Source organism: Sardina pilchardus, chromosome 4, assembly GCF_963854185.1.
Source record: "Sardina pilchardus chromosome 4, fSarPil1.1, whole genome shotgun sequence".
Lineage (NCBI taxonomy): Eukaryota > Metazoa > Chordata > Actinopteri > Clupeiformes > Clupeidae > Sardina > Sardina pilchardus.
This window is the reverse complement of record NC_084997.1, coordinates 2,164,453-2,188,871: the sequence shown is the minus strand read 5'-3', so window position 1 is coordinate 2,188,871 and position 24,419 is coordinate 2,164,453. Positions and strand designations below refer to the sequence as shown.

The 24,419-nt window shown below is 40.7% G+C and overlaps 1 protein-coding gene across 1 annotated transcript in view; it reads left to right on the top strand.

The window, feature by feature from the left end:
* Window positions 1-24,419, top strand: part of vwa8 (von Willebrand factor A domain containing 8) — a 284,869-nt gene that overhangs the window by 108,705 nt on the left and 151,745 nt on the right. The window contains exons 21-26 of the mRNA XM_062533722.1: window positions 7,654-7,730; window positions 9,151-9,226; window positions 11,357-11,492; window positions 12,645-12,755; window positions 12,847-13,052; window positions 22,761-22,912. Of these exons, the coding sequence (XP_062389706.1) occupies window positions 7,654-7,730; window positions 9,151-9,226; window positions 11,357-11,492; window positions 12,645-12,755; window positions 12,847-13,052; window positions 22,761-22,912 (758 nt within the window). The remainder of the gene's footprint in view (window positions 1-7,653; window positions 7,731-9,150; window positions 9,227-11,356; window positions 11,493-12,644; window positions 12,756-12,846; window positions 13,053-22,760; window positions 22,913-24,419) is intronic.

Sequence of the window (24,419 nt, the reverse complement as noted above, 5' to 3'; positions counted from 1 at the left end):
GGCTGTTTCTGGGGCCTGTTGCCTTAAATGCAAATGAGCTGTTGCTGGCCACGCCCGACTCCAGAACTGATTCCATGTTTACGTCAAAGGGCGGCATGGTCAAAAGCCAGGGAATACGAGGCAATGACACAGCAATGGAGGATTCTTCACCAGAGAGCCTCCGACTGCCAGTGATGAAATACAATATGTTATGGAGGAATAATAAAGAATGCGTGACAAACGTCATTGCCGATTTGTTTGAATTTCTTTGTAACCTAATATTCTAATAATAGATAGGCTGCAGCAGAGACATATACGGTATAGAGAGAGTTCGGACAGCTCAATTCATGGGCGCCATGTTTCATCCCTATGGCGGATGATTCTACAGTGTAACCCTATGGGACGAATATGGTATGGTGAAATAAATAGCGTAGTTTGTGATTAATTGTCCTTTAAATGTATAGGCAATTATATATAAAAACATTTGTTCTGTATGTCCGGTATTCTGAAATATTAACATGTTGTCCAGTCAAAAAAGGTCTGGTGTAACCTTTTGAACCGAATATACATATAGTCATGACACTGCCTTTAAACATAATCATATTACGGACAGGGTACCCGCGGAGTCTTAAAAGTATGGTTTGTTTCTATCGTTTTCCGTTCTTTAGTAATCGTCAGTAGAACATGGGTTAGTTTAGCTAAAAACACCTGTTTTTGACCAAAAAATGGAGAAAACTATCTTTTTGTGAAAATCAACTTTTAACGTTAGCGTTTCAGTAGTATGTCAACCACGATTGTACTGTTATCTAGTCAGTCTCGTCAAGGTTGCTAGGGACTCTGATGGTCACTATAGACTCTGAACAGAACGGTAGACTTACAGGGGAGCTACACCAGACGCGTAACTGAAGCGTTCCGTTCGCGACGCGTAAAATCCATTTTAGAAGATGGGTCTATTTTTTTCGAATGTACGCGCCACTATCGCGTCTGGTGTAGCTACTTCCGCTGATCATAGTGATTATTAACTGCTGCAACATACGCGTCGCGAACGGAACGCTTCAGTTATGCATCTGGTGTAGCTCCACTGTTAGCAAGCTAGCACTAGCAAAGTTGTTGTTAGTCTATATAGCAATATTCAATGTAAATGGATCATACCGTTCACATGTTTTCCATCCTTGATGTAAGAAGTAAGCATATTTATTTGCTGGACCACGTGTAAACTAGATCCACTGTGGTTGATCTTCAATATGTTTGCTTGCTTTATGTCAGTGCATGTTGGCTCTGCAGGCAGATACTAATCATCCAAATGGCACTGCTGCCATCTAGCGGTTCGGATCGCTAGTACAGTCTGTTTACAAGCCTGAAACTCTGCCAGATCATTCCTATGTGTCGTATGTGTCTAAATTGACGTTTAAAGAGACCCTATGCAACTTTTTCATAGTCATAAAATCGCTTAGAAATCGTTGTTTTGCTTGACTGACCAGTTTTATCGAAAACAGTCACATTTTCTCCTGCCCCTAGTGTCCCTATCCGCTATTACAACCTTGCAACTTTCTGATGAAGGATCGTCTGCTGTTTACATCTGGAAGTCAGAGACGCGTAAGGAACAAGAAGAACCACGCTTGCAATTTATATATTTATATATAGCCTATATATGTATAAATATACACGCTAAAGCTGTCGGGGAAGCTCTGCAGAGAAATATGCAAGCATAAAACGAGCGAAAACGAAAAACGAAACAAAAACCAGAGATGAAATCGCCAATCCTGCATTGTTCCTCTTTAAAGACGTCAATGGCAGTGAATGAGTTAACAATGCTAACCAGGTTGATCAGCTAACTTAACTAATGATTTTTAGAAGTTATGTTAAAATGCTAACAATCTTAGCAAATGAGCGATATTATGACTATGAAAAAGTTGCATAGGGTCTCTTTAATAGTGAATTATGGTAGTGAGGATTTTTTATTTTGAAACAGTTTTGGGCACAGGGAACAGTTGAACAGGATCTGTAGTTTTATTAGAGCCAGACTGTATGCTTAAAGCCTGAGAGAGAGAGAGTTCTGGCATACAGTAGGATTCTAGAAGCCTGAGAGTTCTGGCATAGGATTCTAAAAGCCTGAGAGAGAGAGTGCTGGCATAGGATTCTAATCGGAATTGTGATGTCATGATGTTCTTCTTCTTCTTCTTCTTCTTCTTCTAACGCACGCAATTCAGCTTCAACCGTTTTACGTAGAAACTCCATTCAAACTTTGCCGCGTAGGTCTTACTTACGCGATGTGGGCTTTGTATTTTTCAACTTTAGCCCCTTTCACATTCACCGAATTTAACGCTAAATCAGCCAAATTTAACGTTAAGGCTGTTCCTTTCACATTGACGACACGGGGTGGGGAGTCAACCCGCCTCGGCAATCGAACCCGTCTCGAGGGGTAGTATCAGAGCCGAGGCGTGTTGAATATGAAAGGAACAGAGGTCAACCCTGCTATTAGGGGTGTGTGACTGATGACGTATTTGGCAAGGCAGGAGGTTAAAATACAGGAAACACACAAGAGACAAGACAACATTGCTGTGTCCATACATCTATGGCTGACTCCAACAATCGCGTTTTTATGCAGAGAGTTCCCTGAACCTCCTTTTCTCAGCACTTCGGTCAAGTGTTTATTGTTGCTAGGTTACCAAAACCGTCTGCACGTCTTTTTAGAATGTTTGCCTAATGCTAGCTAACTAGCCAACGAGCTAACTGTCAGAGCAGCAGTTGTTCAGGACTCAACACAACTCAACAAAAATATGACTTCAACCGACAAAAGGACCTAATTTCTCAAATAACATAACAAGTGGCCCGCCATCATTTGGAAACTAAACCACGTAGCACTAGCATGACAGTTGTGTTTATCAGTTTATCTCCGAGGTCCAAGCATGGGTCCAAGGCATGCTTAACGTCATTGTTCACTCCATATTGCGTGTGACGTGCTGCTAGGCAACGCCTCCCATAACTCGCCTTTGAAACCGGCTTCAGACAACCCCGGGACCAAAACACGTCTACCTTTCACATTGCGAAATCCCCTGAACCCGCTATTTCTTAAACGCTAATGTATCGTTTCTGAATGTGAAAGAGGCTTTTGTAACGTTTATACTTTTTAAACTATGAGTTAAAAACTATTACAATTTCCCCCATAGACTTTACATTGCCCATTATGACATCACGGCAGCAATTAGAATGCTACCCCAGCTGGTCAGCCACCTGGGCACCAACTGTCAGTTTCTCTCAGGCTTTAAGCATACAATCTCTCTATGGTTATGGTTATGGTTATGGTTATGGTTATTTAGCAGACGCCTTTGTCCAAAGCGACATACAAATAAATAACAATACAAATTAAATAACAGTGAACAATTACAAAAAGGGAGAATAGCAATATTATCAATAAAACAATCAATTAAGCACTAACCTAATGAGAAATAAAACAATGAAATGAGAATAGCAATCAAATAAGTCACTCAGTTAATTATATAATAACAATAACTATAGCATGGTATGGCTAAATTTAAGGACAATAGCAGAATGAATGTCAAATTCTAACAATGGACAAATTATAATAAAACAATACTATTACACAAACCATAACACATAACAAACGCTCAAAAGATTAAGTGCATATTAAACAAATGCCTTAAGACCCCTCTTGAAAGATCCAAAACTGATGCTGGAACGGAGAGCACTGGGCAACTCATTCCACCAACACGGAACCACTGAAGAATAGGATCTACAGTTTGACCTAGCATGAATGGTTTGTCGACATAACAGACGCTCCTCAGAAGATCGCAATGGGCGGTTGGGAATGTACATCTTGATCAAAGAACTGAAGTAGCTAGGAGCAGATCCAGTCAGTGTCCTATATGCCAGAGTGAGAGATTTAAATTTAATTCTGGCTACCATAGGGAGCCAGTGGAGAGTAACTAGGAGAGGGGTTACATGTGTCCTCTTTGGCTGATTGAAGACCAGTCGTGCTGCAGCATTCTGAATCAACTGTAGTGGTCTTAATACGCAAGCAGGTAGGCCAGCTAACAGGGAATTGCAGTAGTCCAGCTTGGAGATAACCATTGCCTGTACAAGAAGCTGAGTGGAATCTTGTGTCAGATAAGGTCTGATCTTCCTAATGTTGTACAGGGTATACCGACATGACTTTGCAATTGAGGCAACATGCTCAGAGAAAGTAAGTTGGTCATCAATTATGACACCCAAGTTACGTGCCGATCTAGTTGGAGTCAATGAGGATGAATCAAGCTGGATGTTCATCTGTTGGGGAATGGCTGTTTTTGCTGGAAACACCAAGAGCTCAGTTTTTGAAAGATTAAGCTGAAGATGCTGATCCTTCATCCAGATTGAAATATCCTTCAGGCATGCAGAGATCCGATGGGAAACACTAGAGTCCTCAGGTGGGAAGGATAGGAAAAGTTGAGTGTCGTCCGCATAGCAATGATATTCAAATCCATGAGAGCGAATAATCCCACCTAAAGAAGTGGTGTAAATAGAGAAAAGGAGGGGCCCTAATACTGATCCTTGAGGGACTCCTGTAGTGAGGTCATGAGACTTTGATATCTGTCCCTGCCAAGACACGCTGAAAGAACGCCCTTTAAGGTAAGATTTGAACCAGTCAAGAGCTTTCCCAGAAATTCCCAGTTCATATAGTGTAGAAAGGAGAATGTCATGGTTAACCGTATCAAAGGCTGCAGATAAATCTAACAGAATTAACACTGATGACTGAGCAGAGGACTTAGCTACTCTCAATGCTTCAGTCACAGATAGAAGAGCAGTTTCAGTAGAATGACCACTCTTGAAACCAGACTGCATAGGGTCTAGTATGTTATTCTGATAGAGGAAGTCACACATTTGCTTGAAGACCACTTTCTCCAAAACCTTTGACAAGAAAGGAAGAAGGGAGACAGGTCTGTAGTTCTTCACATCAGTTGAATTAAGTGTACTTTTCTTCAGCAAAGGTGTAATTCTTGCCTGTTTAAAAGAAGAAGGAACTATTCCAGAACTGAGTGAAGTATTAAATACATGTGTGACTGCCGGTATAATAGCGGGTGCTATAGACTGCAGGAGAGTAGACGGGACAGGATCCAAAGGGCATGTTGTTGGACGGCTTCGCTGAAGCAGTTGAGAGACCGCTTCCTCATCAAGAGGAGAGAAAAAGTCCAATGATGGCATCATGTTAACACCAGGCAGAGTCCTTCTTACAGGGTCATCAAACTGAGCACTTATCTTAGCAACTTTCTCAGTGAAAAATGTTGCAAAGTCATCTGCTGACAGTGAAGTAGCTGATGGCGGTGGTGGAGGATTGAGAAGAGACTTGAACGTAGAAAAAAGTTTTCTGCTGTCAGTGGCGTTCTCAATCTTACTCTGATAGTATGTTCTTTTTGCAAGTGTGACAGTGGATGAAAAAGATGAAAGCATAGACTGGTATTTACTAAGATCATTTCTATCTCCAGATTTATGCCATTTCCTTTCAGCAGCTCTAAGTTCCTTGCGAACTGAGTGTATACTGTTTGTCAGCCATGGATGGCGAGGTTTAGAACGAGTGGGTCTTGTGGAAAGAGGACATGCTACATTCAGACAGGATGCCAGTGTAGAGCAAAGAGTCTCTGTAGCTCAAGTGATGAGAATGAACTCGGAATAGGTAGAGCAGAAGTTACTAATGTTGCAAAATGTGTTGAGAGGCTTCTGAGGTTCCGTCGGAATGACATCGTCGGAGCAGGAACTGTAGGGTTATCAAGGAGACGCACAGAGAATCTAATGAAGTAATGATCTGATACATGTAGAGGATTAACCCAAACGTTGTCTGCAGTACAGTTACGTAGCAGAATCATATCAAGATCCTTACCAGCCTTGTGAGTAGGAGGACTGTGAACACGTGTGATACTAAATGAGGAGAGTAAGGACAGGAAGTCAACTGAAGAGGAATTGTCCAAGTGAATATTAAAATCTCCAAGGATCAACAGAGGGCACGTATCCATTGGAATAGCAGACAGTAGAATGTCTAACTCATTCACAAAGTTGCCAAGCTGTCCAGGAGGGCGATAGATAACCACCAAGTACAATTTGTATGGTTCAGTTATCATGATGGCATGATACATATCCTGTTAAACTGTTTCCTCTGTCCAAACCTGTTTCAAAATAAGTCCTCACTGCAATAATACACTATTAAATCATTTAACCATTGTAACTACTCAACTATTTAACTGTTCAACCATTCCAACTGTCAGTTATCATCAACTATGCCTCCAGTCAACTACATGAAACCTCCATGTACCTAGCAAACAACATAGCAACCATACAAATGAAGCATTTATGACCGTTTCCATAGCAACCAACATGATTATACTGCAGTAACTTCTTGTTTCCTGATAGTGGCCACCAGAGCCATATAAAGAGAGAGTTGCGACAACTCCATTGACGCTAATGTTCCATATTTTCTCAACAATAGTTCCCGGAAGTTAGGATCGAACACTCATTAAAAAGACGGTTATTCTAACGAACAGTCAATCGCTTCCGGGAACTGTTTTGAACTATTTGAAGTTACACGAACCACGTCACAAACCGAATTTTCTGTACCCGAGTTGTCGCAACTCTCTCTTTATATGGCTCTGGTGGCCACCATGGATACCCTAGCAACAAATGTTTCAAAATAAAAGTCCTCGCTAGCAAGTTAGCTAGTTATCATAGTTAGCATTGTTAGCATAGTTAGCATTTTTAACATAACTGCTAGAAATCATCAACTAAGTCAGCTTATCAACCTGTTTAGCATTGTGAGCATAGATAGCATTGTTATCATAGTTAGCTAAGTTAAGCTAAGTTAGCTAGTCAACCTGGTTAGCATTGTTAGCATAGTTAGCATTGTTAGCATAGTTAGCAATTTTAACATAACTGTTAGAAATCATCAACTAAGTCAGCTTATTTGTTAAGTCAGCTTATACCTGTTTAGCATTGTTAGCATAGATAGCATTGTTATCATAGTTAGCATTTTTAGCATTACTGCTAGAAATCATCAGCTAAGTTAGCTAATCAACCTGGTTAGCATTGTTAGTAAAGTTAGCATCGTTACCATAGTTAACATTGCTAGCATAGTTAGCATTTTTAGCATAACTGCTAGTAATCATTAGCTAAGTCAGCTAATCAACCTGGTTAGCGCTGTTAGCATAGTTAACATTTTTACATGAATAGAAATCATTAGTTAAGTTAGAACTAGAATGTTTCAGCTTTAAACTGTCTACCTTCACACTATCAACTTTCTTTAAACTATGCAATCACCATCTTTACCCTAGCTACACCTTAGTAGCCATATCTACATTATCTATCTATAAATTTTTTGCATTTTCATGCACTGGTAATTCCTTGGAATTGCATTTCTAGTTTTAATATATGTAATTTTGTTATATCAAACACTCCTAAGTAGTAATTATTTGAGGTTTAATCTGGTGTTCAATATGATTTATTCTTCTCTGATGGGTGCGACAAAGGTATTACATTTCAATAATTTTATGAAATGGCATTAAAAAGGTCTTAAAAAGTCTTAAATTTAGGTTTAACAATCCTGGGGGTACCCTGTACGGAAAGGGGTGATAGTTGATTTTAAGATCAGTTTGTCAAAAGTGTTCATGTATCTCTCCTTTTTGTTTTTAGGGTGTGGGGAAGAATAAGATTGTTGACCGTTTTTTACATCTGATGAACCGGCCAAGAGAATACCTGCAACTTCATAGGTAAAAAAGAACCCTAGTACACCAGCTATGTTTTTAATTACCTGTACTTTGGATTATGTTTTCTTTCACATCATCAATGATGCATTTGGATGAAATTCTGAAAATTATATTTTGTAACAAATTAATCAGACTTTCAGTTTCTAAACTGTTTGATTGGTAGGCTGTTATTTTCCAAGTGTTCAGGATGATGCATTGTAGAAGGGTCATTCATTATTATAATGAGTCATTAAATAGCTGTAAGATATGCATTACATTATATTTAAGTCAAGTCAAGTTATTTTATTTATATAGCGCATTTAAACGTGCACAGAGTACAACCCAAAGCGCTTCACAAAAGACATAGACAGTGTCGAACGGAGTGGCGTAGTCGGCAGCGTACCCGTGACAACAATGAACAAACAAATTTACAAAATAACAAGACAGACAAAAAATGCCGGACGGAGCGGCGTAATCACCAGGGTACCCGTGACATCAAGTCATGCAAAGACAGACACCAGACAAAAATGAACAAATAATAAAATAACATAGATTAACAAAATCTAAATGTCCCAAAAGGCAAAGTTGGCACAAGATGATGTCGGACATTACATTACATCGGTAACACTTTATGTTAAGACGCTCATATTCACCATTAATTAGCTGCTTACTAACATGTCATTAGTAGCACAATAGCCATTTGTTAGTCATTATAGGTGACTTAATTAATACCTTATTCTGCAAGACCTTATTCTACCCTTACTAGACCCTTCTTATTGCTAAAATCAGAGAAGTCCGAAAACTAGTGGCAATTAGTTCCGCAAATCCTGCACGATATCTACTCGGCTGACTGAAGCCTGCAGTTATGGGTAATGTATCAAACTTCACGCATGTACAGAACGTACAATCGGCGTCGGCGTCGCTTCGGTGTGTTCAGTGGCACTTTTTTGACCGACCAGGGGAGACGAGAGCCCGACTGATAGTCCGACTGCTTTTCTGCCGACGGTCGGGTTTGTATGTTTAGGCCTTTAGAACACCAACTTGACGCTGGTGAAAGTGTTATCCGGCGAAAGCAGTGTTTTTAGACTAATGAAGCATATTAGGTCCCCTGCAGCACCTCAAAAGTAGCCCAGAGCAGTGAAAGTTGTTTGAAAGTCACATGTTCCCATGTGATGGCCTGGTTAGCTATTATATAGCACAAATAGTAAAGCATTACCCATGAGATTCTTCCCATCAGTGATTCTGCAGACACATTCACATCAAGTGGAAAGGAAGTGGAAAACACTGTAGATGAAAATAAAAATGAATTGGGTCACCATATAAATTTAGGTATCTTGTGAGACCTAAGTGAAAACCCCTTTGAAAATTGGAATGACTGTTTTTTAGACATACTTTGGGACACTGTTCTTAATCATCTTTTTTTTATATATATATATATATATAGAGACACAACAGTGCAGACCTTAACCCTGCAGCCCTCAGTGCAAGATGGGATCATTGTATATGAAGACTCACCTTTGGTCAGTATCATGAATGATATATTTCTCTGCCCTTTCAAATCACATGTAAGTAGTGCACACACACAAAACATCCTGTAAGTATTTGACGTAGACCAAAAATAGGACACATATCCTGCAGTAGCTTACAGTATGTTCACAGGAATCATTATAGAACATATAGTGGCCTCCATAAAGCACATTTGGACATTTTTGGGAAATTTCAATTCAATGTTTAATTTGTACCATCCTCCTCACTATGCATGAGGACAAAATAAGCATGGGTTCTCATCCAGGCAGGTTTGTCACAGTTCCAGCTGATTGAAAGTATTGAGTGAACGGTAGACATGCAGGGGTGTATCCAGCTTGGTAGATGGGGTGGGTCTTTTCTGCAATTATGTGGACATATTCTAGTGTGTGTACAACCACTATCAGGCAGTCTTATGGAAGCATGCTCAAATTTCTATTTCAGAAGTGGAGCACCACATATTTTTAGAATTAGGCCAACAGCAGCAAAATTAAGTAGGCCTATCCTATATTTTGCTATTCTGTAGTCAAGAATCATCCCTGAGATTCTACCCATCTGTGATTCTGCAGAGACATATTCACATCAAATAACCAGAAAGAAAGTGGAAAACGCTGTAGGTTAAAGTACAAATTAATTGTACATAGCGGATACTTTTCTGCACTTGATATGAAAGAAAAATATCTTGTAGGATAATAAAGCCAAGGCCAGCCACCTGCTGACATATTTGAACTTTGCTTAAAGGAACACTTCACCGTTTTTTCATATTAAACTACGTTATTCCCTTAACTAAGACAATTTGATACATACCTCTCACGTTACAATGTGTGCACTCACTGGCTCTGGCGCGCGGCGCAACTTTGATAGCACTTAGCTAGCCCAATTAGGATCCAAACAGAGATGAAGTTAGAAGCGACCAAACACCTCCACGTTTTCCCTATTAAAATACAGTTACACGAGTAGTCGCACGACCAAGTATGGTGAGACAAAATAAAATGTGGTGCATTTGTAAGCAGGTAAGAGGGATAACTATATTGTGTGGCACAGTAATATCCTCACTCTTGCACTTTCAGTTTCACTTTGGAGTGAGGATATTACTGCGCAGAGTCTAAGTGCTCCCAATGTTATTCCGCCACACAATATAGTTATCCCTTTTGCCTGCTTAGAAAAAACGGTGAAGTGTTCCTTTAACTGCAGAAGGTGGTGTTGGTTGGGTTGAATGCCCCATGTGACCCTTACCCCCTCTACTCTGATATGGGCATTTTCAGGCATGAATAGCTGTTTTTTAATCGCAAGTCAAGTGTGAGTGAGAATGATAATTTGGGCATTTGTCTTATGTGTCTTAATATTTATATCTCCGTAAAACAGAAAGTTATAGATTGTTCTGAGAGATTTCTCTTCAGAATAAATGACTGAAATCAAATCAGTTATTGATTTGAAGTTTTATGTAGTTAGTTCAGTGATTATTTTGTAATCCCTTTTACTCATCTTTGTCAGAGGTGACAAAAAATGTGGAAGCCACAGTTGCAAATGATATATTTGGGCTAGGCAGAGTGAGAAAAGTCATAAATGAAACTTTGCTTGTGATGACACCCATCTGGGAGCAGTGATGGCCTGGGTCAGCCCTTCTTCAACCATGAATGTCATCAATATTTAAGACCTCCATCTCTGTGCCTTCATGGCAGGTATATAGAATTGATCCCATTGATTTTGTTGAACTGACTCAATTGCTTCTGAATTGCTTATTATCTTTCTCTCTTGAAAACTCTAATCATTATCTGAATCAATCACGTCATGATAGGCTTTTAACCTCTGTTACATTGAAAAGTTCCAATAAAGCACAATAAAGGCTGTGTCAAACCTTGCCTTGGAGTGTATTTTCATACTGGAATAGATATGACCCTGATGAACCATGAAGCTTTTAGCCTTTTGGTGTTTAAGCCTCCAATGTCGTCTTCCAGGCAGCGCTGGACAAAAATCATACAGAGATTCAGATGTGTGTTAGGAACAGTTTTTCAAATCCCCAGGGGGGATTTAGACTCCAGTGTTAACCATCAAGCAAGATTTTACATTTTAATACAATGCAATCCTAATTTCTCCCCTCTTCACCTGTGTATTTGTGTATGAAGGTAAAAGCAGTGAAAATGGGACATATCTTGGTCATTGATGAAGCCGACAAAGCGCCTACCAATGTCACATGTATACTGAAGACCCTTGTGGAGGATGGGGAGATGATTCTGGCAGATGGAAGGAGGATTGTGTCAGGTACAGCTCTCATGTAGACATGGTTTAAACAGGAATGATTTGGACCTGAGCACTGGAGGCCTGTGGCCTGATGTTCTGTCCCCATGATATTCCACAAAGTGATTGCTAATCTTCCTGGGGTACACAATGGAAAATAACACTCAGGTAAAAACAGATAATACAGTGGAGTCAGTTGAGGTCATTCATTGCTGCTCTACAAGCACAATGTAGGCTATTTTAGCTAAAGTCAGCCATGAAGTTGACTGAAAACGTTAGTTTGAATATTTGCACTGAAAGTACTTTTGGAATAGTAGCCTAAAGATAACTGCTTGTTACACCAGCAAGCCTAGCTAAAATTGACCAAGCTAGGCTACAGTGCTTCATCTGAGAAGGTGTAGTATGCAAATATATAGCAGAGATGTAAGCCTGATAGGCTACCAGGGGTATTTCGGACAAAAAAAGACCTTCCTCGACACAAATATATGTTAACCTGCACCCTACCTCTCCACTCTGAGGGTAGCCTATTACTCATTGTTACCAGTCCGCCATCAAGCATGAGCCAGGGCACAACCAGCATTGTTTGTTAGTAGCAATATATGATTCAAGGCCTACACGTCAAAATTTGAAGCAAGTTTCTATGATAAGTTTGCTCATGCCAACTTTCCCTGAATTCTTAGTCCCATCCAGTATGGTTTTATCTCTTGTTTTATATCTTGTTTTATGCTGAGTAGAAATCTCCTTGCTGTTGTGTTCTGAAGTATGCGTTGTTTGATATCATGGTAATCATGATATCAAGTTTTAATACCATCTATTTGGCTGGTGAAAAAGCTGGGTAGCTGCTAAATTTTGGAATCCACTAGCCACAGTGGCAGATGGACAAAATATTTCATTTACATCCCTCACACAAACACACACACACACACACACACACACACACTACACACTTGGCTCACCAATGTTACAGTGCCATCATCAGGAACCTAGACAGAAATGCGTCCAATGTGTTGGATGACTTAATGTGACAGCTTATGGCCATGTTCTCAGTTTTTAATTTGTATATCTGTGCTGTTTATTCCTTCAACTAATGGATGAAATACACGTGCATTCAAGCAATATTAATGTAGATAATTGTTTTTTTATTTACTTTGTTTTATTGTTCTTTCTACATTTTAGAAGCAGCTGAAATGCCCAATGTCATTGTCATACATCCAGACTTCAGAATGATCGTTTTGGCAAACCGGCCTGGATTTCCATTTTTGGGGAATGACTTCTTTGGTGCACTTGGTTAGACTTTATTTTCAGTAGTATCACATAATATTTTTGTTTAATACTTTTGTGGCATCCTTTGTTATACATCAGACATTTTCCCTTCTAGGTGATATCTTCAGTTGTCATGCTGTTGACAATCCCAAGCCAGAAGCAGAGCTTGCAATGCTAAGACGATATGGGCCAGATGTTCCAGAAGTAATTCTGCAAAAGCTAGTGGCTGCTTTTGGAGAATTGCGAACCATGGCAGACAAGGGTACTATTACATACCCTTACTCAACAAGGGAAGTGGTCAATATTGTGAAACACCTTCAGGTACGCACAAGGATATGATCAGGCTCTCAATTCTGCATGATTATAGTTATGGTATTTAGCAGACACTTTTATCCAAAGAATATACAGTATGTTACAATCTTTTGTACCTATTAGCCGGTTTGATTTTTACTATTTTTTTTAATTAACACATTCACTGCCATTGACGTCTTTAAACGTCAATTTAGACACATACGCTGACTGCCATGACGTCTATAGACGTCAATTGCCTTTTTCAATGGGGAGAGCTCATGGGTGGGCTTGGGAACGATCTGGCAGAGTTTCAGGCTTGTAAACGGACTGTACTAGCGATCCGAACCGCTAGATGGCAGCAGTGCCATTTGCAGTGTTGGGAAGGATACTTTCAAAACGTATTCCGTTACAGAGTACAAAATACATGCCCTAAAAAGTAATTTGTAACGTATTCCGTTACGTTACTCAATCTGAGTAACGTATTCTGAATACTTGGATTACTTCCGCATTGAATTGCGTTTTATAAGTGTAGGAATGCGCCCATCAAATCCAAAATTCGGGTGTGTTCTTCTGTTCCAAATGGCTGAATGCGGCCCACGTAGGCCAACTGTACGAGAATAGAATTCAAGTTGGAACAGGGGCATAGCCTATAGCCAGAAATTATAAGGTGTGTGAGATTGTAGGTGGCATCAACCCAGTAAAAATGAGGGGTGCAGATATGACCGGTCGGTGGGACGCAAATTACCTGGAAATGTAAACACTATAGCCTACTGCATAGCCTATCAGTGCTCTCAAAAATGAACGTGAGTAAATGACAATCAAAAACCATAATTCATTTTAAAACTTAAATATAGCCTAGATCTACTTACAAACAAATAACCCATGAGCTATTTTAAGTTGGAATGAAAACTTCAGAATGAATGCAGTGCCTAATGCCTATTAAGATGGGTTTCATCGTAGGTCTAAATCGACACGTGAACCAGGCTTTGTTTTTTGATTGCTAAGACTGTATAACCGATTGGCCGAAGTAAGCAATTAATAAGCCTACTTGGGAAAATATCTTTTGAACAGACATCAAGAACCACGGTCGGTGAGTAGGAGTTACTAACAGTAACACTTACTTCACTCCAAATTTGCTGTCAGTTATCTCCGATGGCGCGTCCATAATGCGCGCTGGCTGCGTTCTGACGGGTGCAAAGTGGCTGGTGCAAGATGACGGGGCTTGGATTTAAACATGGAAATAATTTAATCAAGATTGCTTTCCGGAAAATGCATGGAGTTGCCTTAATTTATTTAGAGAGTGAATAAACTTCGAAACAGTGAAGTATCCTCATGTAATCCATTGATTTCAACAATGTAACTGTATTCTAAATACCACCTGTTTAAGTTGTAACTGTAACGGAATACAGTTACTCATAATTTGTATTCTAAATACGTAACGCCGGTACATGTATTTCGTTACTCCCCAACACTGGCCATTTGGATGATTAGTATCGGCCTGCAGAGTGCACATGCCGAGACATAAAACAAGCAAACACACTGAAGATCGACCACAGTGGATCTTGTTTGCACGCGGTGCAGGGAATAAATATGCTTACTTCTTACATCAAGGATGGAAAACACGTGAACGGTATGATCCATTTACATTGGATATTGCTATATAGACTAACAACAACTTTGCTAGTGCTAGCTTGCTAACTATAGCGACCATCAGAGTCCCTAGCAACCTTGACGAGATAACAGTGCAATCGTGGTTGACATACTACTGAAACGCTAAAAAGTTGATTTTCACAAAAAGATCGTTTTCTCCATTTTTTGGTCAAAAACAGGTGTTTTTAGCAAAACTAACCCTTGTTCTACTGACGATTACTAAAGAACGGAAACGATAGAAACAAACCGTTTTTTCCTTTCATTTGATACCTTCGGTGTTTACATAGTCATAAAGCTCACCGTTCGGTGGATCTTGGAAAAACAGTCAAAATGCTGTAAAACGTCTGGCAGTATGGAGCGCTCTGCACGGAAAATGGCTGGCAGCCAATGAGTTAAGGCATTTAGATCAATTGTCAAATGATGATTTTATATTCCTCTTTTTAGGCAACTTTAACATGGTATCAAATACATGTGCTCCCCACTGTATATGGACAAATAAGATAAACATAACATAGTAGTATAAGAATTATAGCAGCAGTGCATAGATATGGCTATACACCGATTCGAGTAGCGATTTGTGTATGCCGCCATCTTGCATCGGCGCCATTGCTGCGGTGTGCGTTCTCATAGTTGTTGTATGCCGGTGACTGAGAGCAGTGACGGTATGAATAAAGTTACTTGGTTTTACGCGATCAGACAGTGGCCCCCACTAACGAAGGTATCTTAAATTACTGATATTAATTCATGAATTACTATATTGAAATATTTGTAAACGTAAAGTAGTAGGAGATATAAACACTGCTGGCTAGGTTGAACTGACTTGACCTTATAGCATGCTAACTAGCATTTAATCATTATGGACAGCCCACAGTGATTAATAAGTAATGTAATGATTAACGTTGGAATTGAATACTTGTTTCAGCAATAAGTATGAAATATTAAAATAGGATACAGCAAGAAAATAGACTGTCAACACACATCGCTGTGTTGACGTTCGTCGCAAGCTAACATTCCCATAGGAATAAATGGAAACACTGGAAAAAAATAGCCTCCATAACAAGACCTCCCCAAATCCAGAAAAATTTATTAAATTGAAATCGGACAACGTCGTTATCTTTGGTAAACTCTTACAGTAGGTGTTTTGGATTCAATTGGCCGGCTTCACGTGAGATCCTCACAAGACCTCACGGGTGAATCACGCTTATTTTATTGATTTTTCCCTAGTGACGCTGCAATGACCCCAACAGCCACCAGGTGGCACTTGTGAGCAGGGTTAGGAATGTCGGTGTTACGGATCTCGATGGGATAGGGACTGAGGATAGATAGATAGATAGGTACTTTATTGAAAATTCAAGGATAAACCATCAACAAATAGCACGTCATCACGAGCAGGCAGTTTTATCTAATTTACTGCAGATGTGACTCTGATTTGCCAAATAGTCAATCATAAAGCCACAAGCCTACTTCTGCGCGATACAGAAGTCTGCGCGACCATAATATTGTATTGACGTGTCCATAATACAATTTACAAAAACTAACCTTATTTCTGCGATCAGTTGAAGACCAGTTATTGCTCCACAGCCCTAAGTTCGTGTTGATTTGGGAGAGTGCAGCCTGCAGCTCTTACTGATTTGGGGAAAGATAGCTCCCTTCGGTAGACCACGGAAACGAAAGCACAGTGGTTCAGCTGTTTCGCGTCAGTACATTGCATGCGCGGCCAAGGTTCACATCTCACCCTTCCATGTCACTTTTGAGTAAAAGGAGGCATACCACACATAACAATGGATTAGACCCTAAATATATTTGATTACTTTACATCGAGTGGCCAGGAACACGACATCAGTTTAAATAATAGCTCCATGGCATTACAAGGTTATTTCCACGTTTCACTGTAGTCAGAAACAAAATCATGTTGATTGCATACGGTATTTGAACCTGCAATGATGCGATAACAAGGTACCTGCTTTAGCCACTGCAGGCTTTAGTCCTTAGGACTGGTATGTGGGTTTGTACATTCCATAATAGAAGCTCACCAAAACTCAAACCAACACACAAATTAACGTAAGGTAACACAAGTAGCAAGAATGAGCCCAACAGGGGATTCGGTATTTTAATTTATATTAGCCTGCAGTAAAGCGCAATCATTGAGTCACGAGAAAAACATAAATTTAGTGATTTTTGGTTGGGCGCTTGTGATTTTTGGTTAGGCGCTCCTGACACTGACGACATCACCAACCGCAACTCCCAAGGTAGCCTAAGCCACAGGTGTGCCTGCCCAGTCCTTGTTTGCAATTGAGAGTTTGAGAGTTTGAACTACTTTTTCTAGAAACACCAAATCCAGGGAACTTTCAAGGTTGCGATGCAAGTTAGCATACGAGGCTTTCTAGAAACGCAGCCCAGGACAGTGAATGCTGAATGCTTAGACAGTGCTGTGCAGAGAATTAGACAAATAGGCTACATAAATTGGCTTTAGTATTCCTCATTGGCGTTTTCTCTCCATGTTTGATGATGACAACTATCGTTACGTTTCTCTTACATTGCACTACACCGTGCAAGAGCGTTTCAAGTGAAACGCGAACCTCGAATCCTCATGTCAAAGAGTGCAACGCTACCCATTGAGCTACTCAATTGCAGACACGAAAAGTTGCAGTTTCTTTGCCAGAGTTTTTGAATGAATCTGTATGAAAGCACGTAGCCTACATTCGCTAAGAGCAGAAACAATTGAATTGAATTTAGGCCTACAATGAGACGTTACATTTAGTTTACATGCAGTGGTGGTTTTGATTGTCGGTGGCGTTATTGTATCCCTTAGTTGCAATGCAATTATTCCCTCGCATGACAGCTGTAACCGCACGTAGGCCTACTACATCACAACGTGAAATGCCACTAAAAGCGGTTTGTAAATATGTCTTAGTGAGTTAGTGAGTCTTCTCAAATTATTTTAAGCTGTCCTAGGCTATGCCTCGTGAATTACTTTTAGTGAATAAAATTAGGAGTTTACCTAAAACACAAAAGTGTTACCGCGGACTGTACTGCCACCTCGTGGCGGTAAGTTGTAATACAGTTGTAATACATTTCACGCAGGGCGTGGATCACGCAAAGCGTGAGAGAAACGGCCATCACATTTCAACACATACTAGGTAGCTGTGGTGTAAATTATATGACGAAATTCGAAGTCTAAATATACAAACTTTATGTTGAAAGTGTAACTGCGATTTCCATAGGAATACATTCTAATTAAAATCCTCGTTGCCTCACGCACACCGCAGACAGGGCAATCGCTCTACTTCCGGTATTTCACCGAATCGGTGTATAACTATGACTATGAAAAGACACAAATGTAAACATATTACAATTGCTAAACATTGCATGACCACCGTCCAGATTGTAGGAGGGCTAATGTAGCTGTACCTAACCACCTAATTGCACACTTCAAATACTTAGTATAGTGTAGATATCGGGACAGTACTAGCCATGGAAACATGGGTACAACGCAGGTAAGCGCTCAGTGCACATCAGCAGTGTACTGACGGAAGAATGCAGTTTGAGACGCAGCCAAAGTGTTACAGTAATTTCCCGCATATAAGCCGCATTGTGAATAAGTCGCAGGACAGTGTTTTATGCAAGTTAAAAGAAACAAAACCATATTAGCACCATATTAATTGCCCCCCTGTATTAACCTCATAGCTGAAGAAAATGTGCAAAATCAATGTATAAGCCACGGCTAATAGTCGGGAAATTACGGTATGATGGTAGAGGCTGAGAGAGACAGGCTCATGCTGAAAAGTCCATTTCTCCCCTTCCCTTTTGTGTGGCATTAAAAAAATTGGATGGCCCTGGCAACAAAGGGCCTCCTCAATCTGTCTGTTGAACATGACAGCGATAGAAGTCTGCCACTGAATACGCTCCTCTGTTTATTGAACGTGTCATGGAGTGGGCGGCGGTCTTTGTCCATGATCGCTAGCATCCTGTTCATGGCGTGTTTCTCTGTAGTTGTTGTGAGTGACTCCCGCTCAATGCCAACAACAGAGCCAGCTTTCAGTCACCCAGCATCCCTCTTCTTAACACTGCCTTCCCAGCACACCACAGTGTAAAAGAGGACACTGGCAATGACAGATTGGTAAAACAATCCAGAGGAGTTTACTGCAGATGTAACCCTATGTTACATAGTTTATGGCAAGATGCCAGACTACGCCACCTAAGGCCTTGCACCTTAAGATGTATGAACTACGGTTAGCTCAAGGTTCCCCAATACAGATGAATAGTATATAAAGATGAAGCAGAGACGTGCATTCCAATTGAATGGGCAATGTTTATTAAATCAACTGGCACCAAAGACAGAGCAATAATTAGTATGCCTTTATTACAAAAATATATGATATTCTAGTTAAAAGCATCGAAAACAAGCATAAGACAGGTTGTAAATAGCCAGACCGAGGTACTAGCTGTCACAATTGTATGACACTAAATTTCATTGATGGAAAACTGGACCAGTGACTAGTTACCTGGAGAAGTGGGGGAGGGGAGGTCAACACAGCAAATCACTCCCAGTGCTCCAATATCTAGAATCACATCGCATACACACAGGCACACACACAGCAATTCATAATAAATGTGAAGGTGCTCATTAGGTCTACTTCTAATTCACCTCAAGCAGTGCAGAAGAGTAACCCCCGTCAAATAACCCCACAACACTGGTACCACGTTCACCGGCTCCTGTTCATAGAAGGGAGGAATGTAAGCCACAAATCTGTTGCACAAGCTACTTGACCAGCCAGTACCCGGAAGCAGAGCTCAGTAGGAAAGCACATAGGCCTAATACAGTCTGAATCCTCTCATTACCCACTCAAACCTCGGTAGGCAACACACCACCTTGCATAAAGCTGCAAGATGCTAAAGAAACAAAAGAAACGAAACAAAACTAATAAGCAGGCAAAACAGCAATGGCAAACTCCTGTGAATATACACACACACCATTAGCATCACCCCATAGCAACAACATACACGCATACTTAGTTCGCTGGTTTTATAATGTGTGCAAGTTGGTGACATATGCATCGTACCTGTATCTTAGCACATAATTAAGCACGCACAAACAAACTCGTAGCCCTCGGACACAGCAGCAATCTAAAAAGAGCAATTTAAACATTGAAATCACGGCAAGTAACTGAACACATGAAAACAATAAAATATCTTAAAATACCGTTGTCCTGTTAGCGATGCATGCCCACGCCACAGCCATACACAGACAAGGGGAAAACCGGCAACTGTTAAGAAATAAGATTAAAGTGTGAAGACCTGCATCAGTGTGTTAGACAAACAGATAGTTCAACCAACATACCTCACACCAGGATCCAGGTCTTATACCCCACCGATAGACACCCAAATGAGACGAAAGCGAGCCCACCCTTGACTGTCACTTCCGGGTTTTATACTGACACACATAAGTAAGAGTGGCTACAGGTGTGTGAATCGTAGGTTGAAGTGAATGCAGCAGCTAAAACGTAAACAGAACTTACCCGGAAGTAACCAGCCAGGGCAGTCATGTCACTCGATGGTTACACAGACATAATAACATTACATTACATTTGGTTGATGCTTTTTAGCCAAAGCGACTTACAACATGGTAAACCGTTCAAGTTTGAAGACTGTTTTTAAACAGTCAAGTGTCAGTTATAGTCAGGTGGTAAGTCTAGGATCAGCAAGACAAGTTTTAAGTAGTGCTACAAGATAAGATGTTCTCTGAAGAGCTGGGTCTTCAGAAGTTTTTTGAAGAAGGAACGGGATGGCACTGCTTTAGTAGGAACTGGTAGTGCGTTCCACCAACGAGAAACAACAGATGAAAAAAGTTTGAATAGGTCTGGGCGTACTGGTGGCAGAGCTAGACGTTGTTCGTCTGAGGAGCGCAACGGTTGGGTAGTAGCCAACCGCAGTATACTGTATGCCTGTATGAGGACATTCAAATAGGAGCAGAGCAGAGATGACTTTTTAGGCAAACTTTTTTGGCAAACTTTTTAGGCAAATTGGAGCAAAACCCAGCAGTGTGCACCTTGCTAAGGAGTAAGATAACCCAAGGCTTTATATCACAGGCCTATTTTCATTTTAAAGTGTATACTGTTGAGTACAATAACTGCCATTTATTTAATGACCATGTGATCACCATAAAAACACAGCTTTCAAAAAGGGCTCTGAAATTAGTATTTTTCTGTGAAACATTTAAGGCCTGACATGAACAGGCATAGAAGGAAAATAGTTCATGCAATGTAAACCTTTTACCTATCCAATATGTTAAATTTTTTCTTTAAAGTATATATTTGTATGTTCTGTCGTCATTTTGAATGCTTTGGGTAGTAGCCAACCGCAGTATGCCTGTATGAGGACATTCAAATAGGTGGGAGCAGAGCAGAGATTACTTTTTAGGCAAACTTTAGCGACTTGAATTTAATGCAGGCGGCCATAGATAGCCAGTGTAGCTGGATGAGCGGTGGGATGACGTGCCCTTTTGGGTTGGTTGTAGACTAGGCACGCTACCGCGTTCTGGATCATTTGTAGGGGTTACACTGTGCAGGCTGGGAGACTGTTCAGGAGGGCATTACATTAGTCAAGTGGTGAGATGACTCGCCTATACCAGGAGTTGGGTAGCATCTTGAGTCAAGTAAGTCCTGATTTACCGTATGTTGTAGAGTGCGAAACGGCACGACCGGGCGACTGTGGAAACGACTCCTACATTTCTTGCAGCACTGGCAGGTACAACAGACAAGGAGTGCTGGGAGGACCAGCAGTTCCGTTTCTGAGAGGTTTAACAGTCCAGTTTATTGTCCAAGTGTATCCCCAGATATGTGCTGACCACCTCCATATTGACCCCTTCAATGGAGACTGGCAGCATAGATGGCTTAGATCTCCTGAGATCCACCACCATCTCCTTTGTCTTTGATGCGTTAGTGCGTCCAGCTGTAGATGGTTGAGCCTGTACCTTTGCACATACTGTGCTCATCCTCCTCTCCCTCCCTGGTCCAAAATCTTCTGCGTGTGGCATGACTGAGAGTTGTAGCTTTAGTCAGAAGTATAGTGGGTGAACAGGGCTGGTGAAAGCACAGTCCCCTGAGGTCCTCCAGTGCTGCTGATCACAGTCTCTGAGAAGCAATCCTTCAGCCTGACAAACCTTGGTCTCACCGCCAGGTAGTTGGTGATCCAGGATACTAGGTGAGCATCAACCCCCATCTGCACAAGTTTGTTTCTCAATATGACAGGCTGAATGGTGTTACAGGTGCTGGATATATCAAAGAACATGATTCAGAGCAACTTTACCCTTTTCCAGATGAGATTGTGTTCTGTGCAGTAGGTATATGATGGCATTCTCCATGCCCACCTTCTCCTGGTATGCAAACTGGAGCCGGTCGAGTGAGTGGCAGACCTGGGGTCTGAGGATGTGAAGTAGCAGTGCTTTATGATGGTAACAACATGTGTGATGTTAGAGTGATTGGTTTAAAGTCATTTAGCTCACTGGGATGAGACATGATGTGTTGCACTGTGCTGGTACCTTCCCCAGTCAGAGGCTTAGGTTGAAGGCATGCTGAAAAGGCTCTCCCAGTTCCACAGCACAGGCTTTGAGCAGTCTAGGACACACTCGGTCTTTGCTGTCTGCTTTCCTGGGTCGAAGTCTCCTCAACTCTTTCCTACCTGATTCGCCGTGATCGGAGAAAGGGCGGTCCCCTTGTTGTTTATTTGGGGAAGGTGTGTGTCTGTGAATGGTGGCTGAAGCCTGAAGTGAATGTAGCCACATTGTCTATAGTAGCAGCCTGGGGTGGGGGAGTACATCAGCAGTTGTAGAAGCAGCACGGGGAGGGTACATCAGCAGTTGATTGGAGGGTGAGGGAGCATGCGGTGAACCGATTGGAGTAGGTAGAAGGTGAGAGGTGTGTGGGGTGGGTGGGCCATTGCAGCAGGAGTGAGGCAATCAAACCTATTTTAGATCACTCATTTTATGTACTTTCTAAGTACCAATTTGATTTGTCAGTGGAGCTGTTTTCAGGAAAAAGGGGTTTATGTTGATAATTGTATCTCTCTTTGTGCTTTTTTGTATTACAGAAATTCCCAGATGAAGGACTTGCCAATGTGGTACGAAATGTTTTTGACTTTGACTCCTACAACAAAGATGCACGCGAGGTGCTGATTACAGCACTGCACAAGCATGGCATCCCAATTGGAGCAAAGCCCAGCAGTGTGCACCTTGCTAAGGAGTAAGATAACCCAAGGCTTTACAATCACAGGCCTATTTTCATTTTAAAGTGTATACTGTTGAGTACAATAACTGCCATTTATTTAATGATCATGTGATCACCATAAAAACACAGCTTTCAAAAAGGGCTCTGAAATTAGTATTTTTCTGTGAAACATGTTCAGCACATTTAAACATTTAAGGCCTGACATGAACAGGCATAGAAGTAAAATACTGTAGTTAATGCAATGTAAATCTTTTACCTATCCAATATGTAAATTTTTTTCTTTAAAGTATTTGTATGTTCTGTCGTCATTTTGAATGCTTTATTTGTGTACCTACAGTAAATCTTAATGTTCATGAAAAAAGTGTGAAGAAACAAGTGTTTCATACATTAACTTGAAAGAAGAACTTGTGAATTCAGTTACACTTTTCACATTACTTTCTCTGTATTATAACTTAGTGTAGTGATGCACCGATTTGATTAATTAGCTCCGTATCTACACAGATATTAACACTTTAGAATGGATTGGTTGTCAGTCACATGTGTCCGATACTGTTACGGACATGTCTGACATGTCTTTGATACTGTTAGTCAGCGGCGTCGTTAGACCTGGGCATGGGAATAGCCCCGGATATCCGTGCCTTAAAAGTAATGATGAAAATCGCCCCAGAGGTTTTTAAGATATTCCAAACGAACACCACGGCTAGCAGCCACCAGAGCCGTAGCTATATGGCTCTGGCAGCCACAACTGCAACATTGTTACTAGTGCTGACCTGGCGTTATGGAGTCCGAATCATTTGTTGCAACTTTAGAACGATGTGACCGGCCACCTGGCATCCTCTAGTTTTGTTTGTAAACGGGAAATACGTGTAGCCTATTGAAGTCAATAAATTACATATAGGGAACTTCAAAAAAGGAATAGATATGCTCTTCTACATGCAACTGGTGCATCCACGGCAGGGGACAAGTTGATCAAAAAGAGAAAAATACCGGAGCAGCACAGTTTATAAGGCTTAATGTTTTTTGTTTTGTTTATTGTAATGCAAAGGTGCACAACAGTCTAACGTTTCGATTAGCCTACATCTTCGTCAGAGTCTGTTATTAACGTTCTGCTAGATTTGGGCATACACATCTAAACTCAGTAAACGTAGACTTCGGTCTAGTGGGGAAATTAGCTTTGTTTTAAAAATATGACGACGAGGACCTCAACGATTGGCCTTACTTTCCTTCTCAAACTATGTTGAAATCACATCTTTCACAGCCCAATAAAAAAAAAAATTCGGACCCCCGGAAAATGGAAGGTTCAGCCGGGCTATCCACCTTATTCCTTAACCCGAAAATATGTATCGTTGCGATGGTTACAATACTGTTTTCAACTTCCGTTCATTCTGTTAACATGTGCGTTCTCCGTAGCTAACTAGATTATGCCTCAACTTAGATTTCTTTCGAAATGTTGACAATTCTGCCCTCAGCATGTATATACTACATCATATATAACCGATATGAAATAGAAAAGTTTACTTTT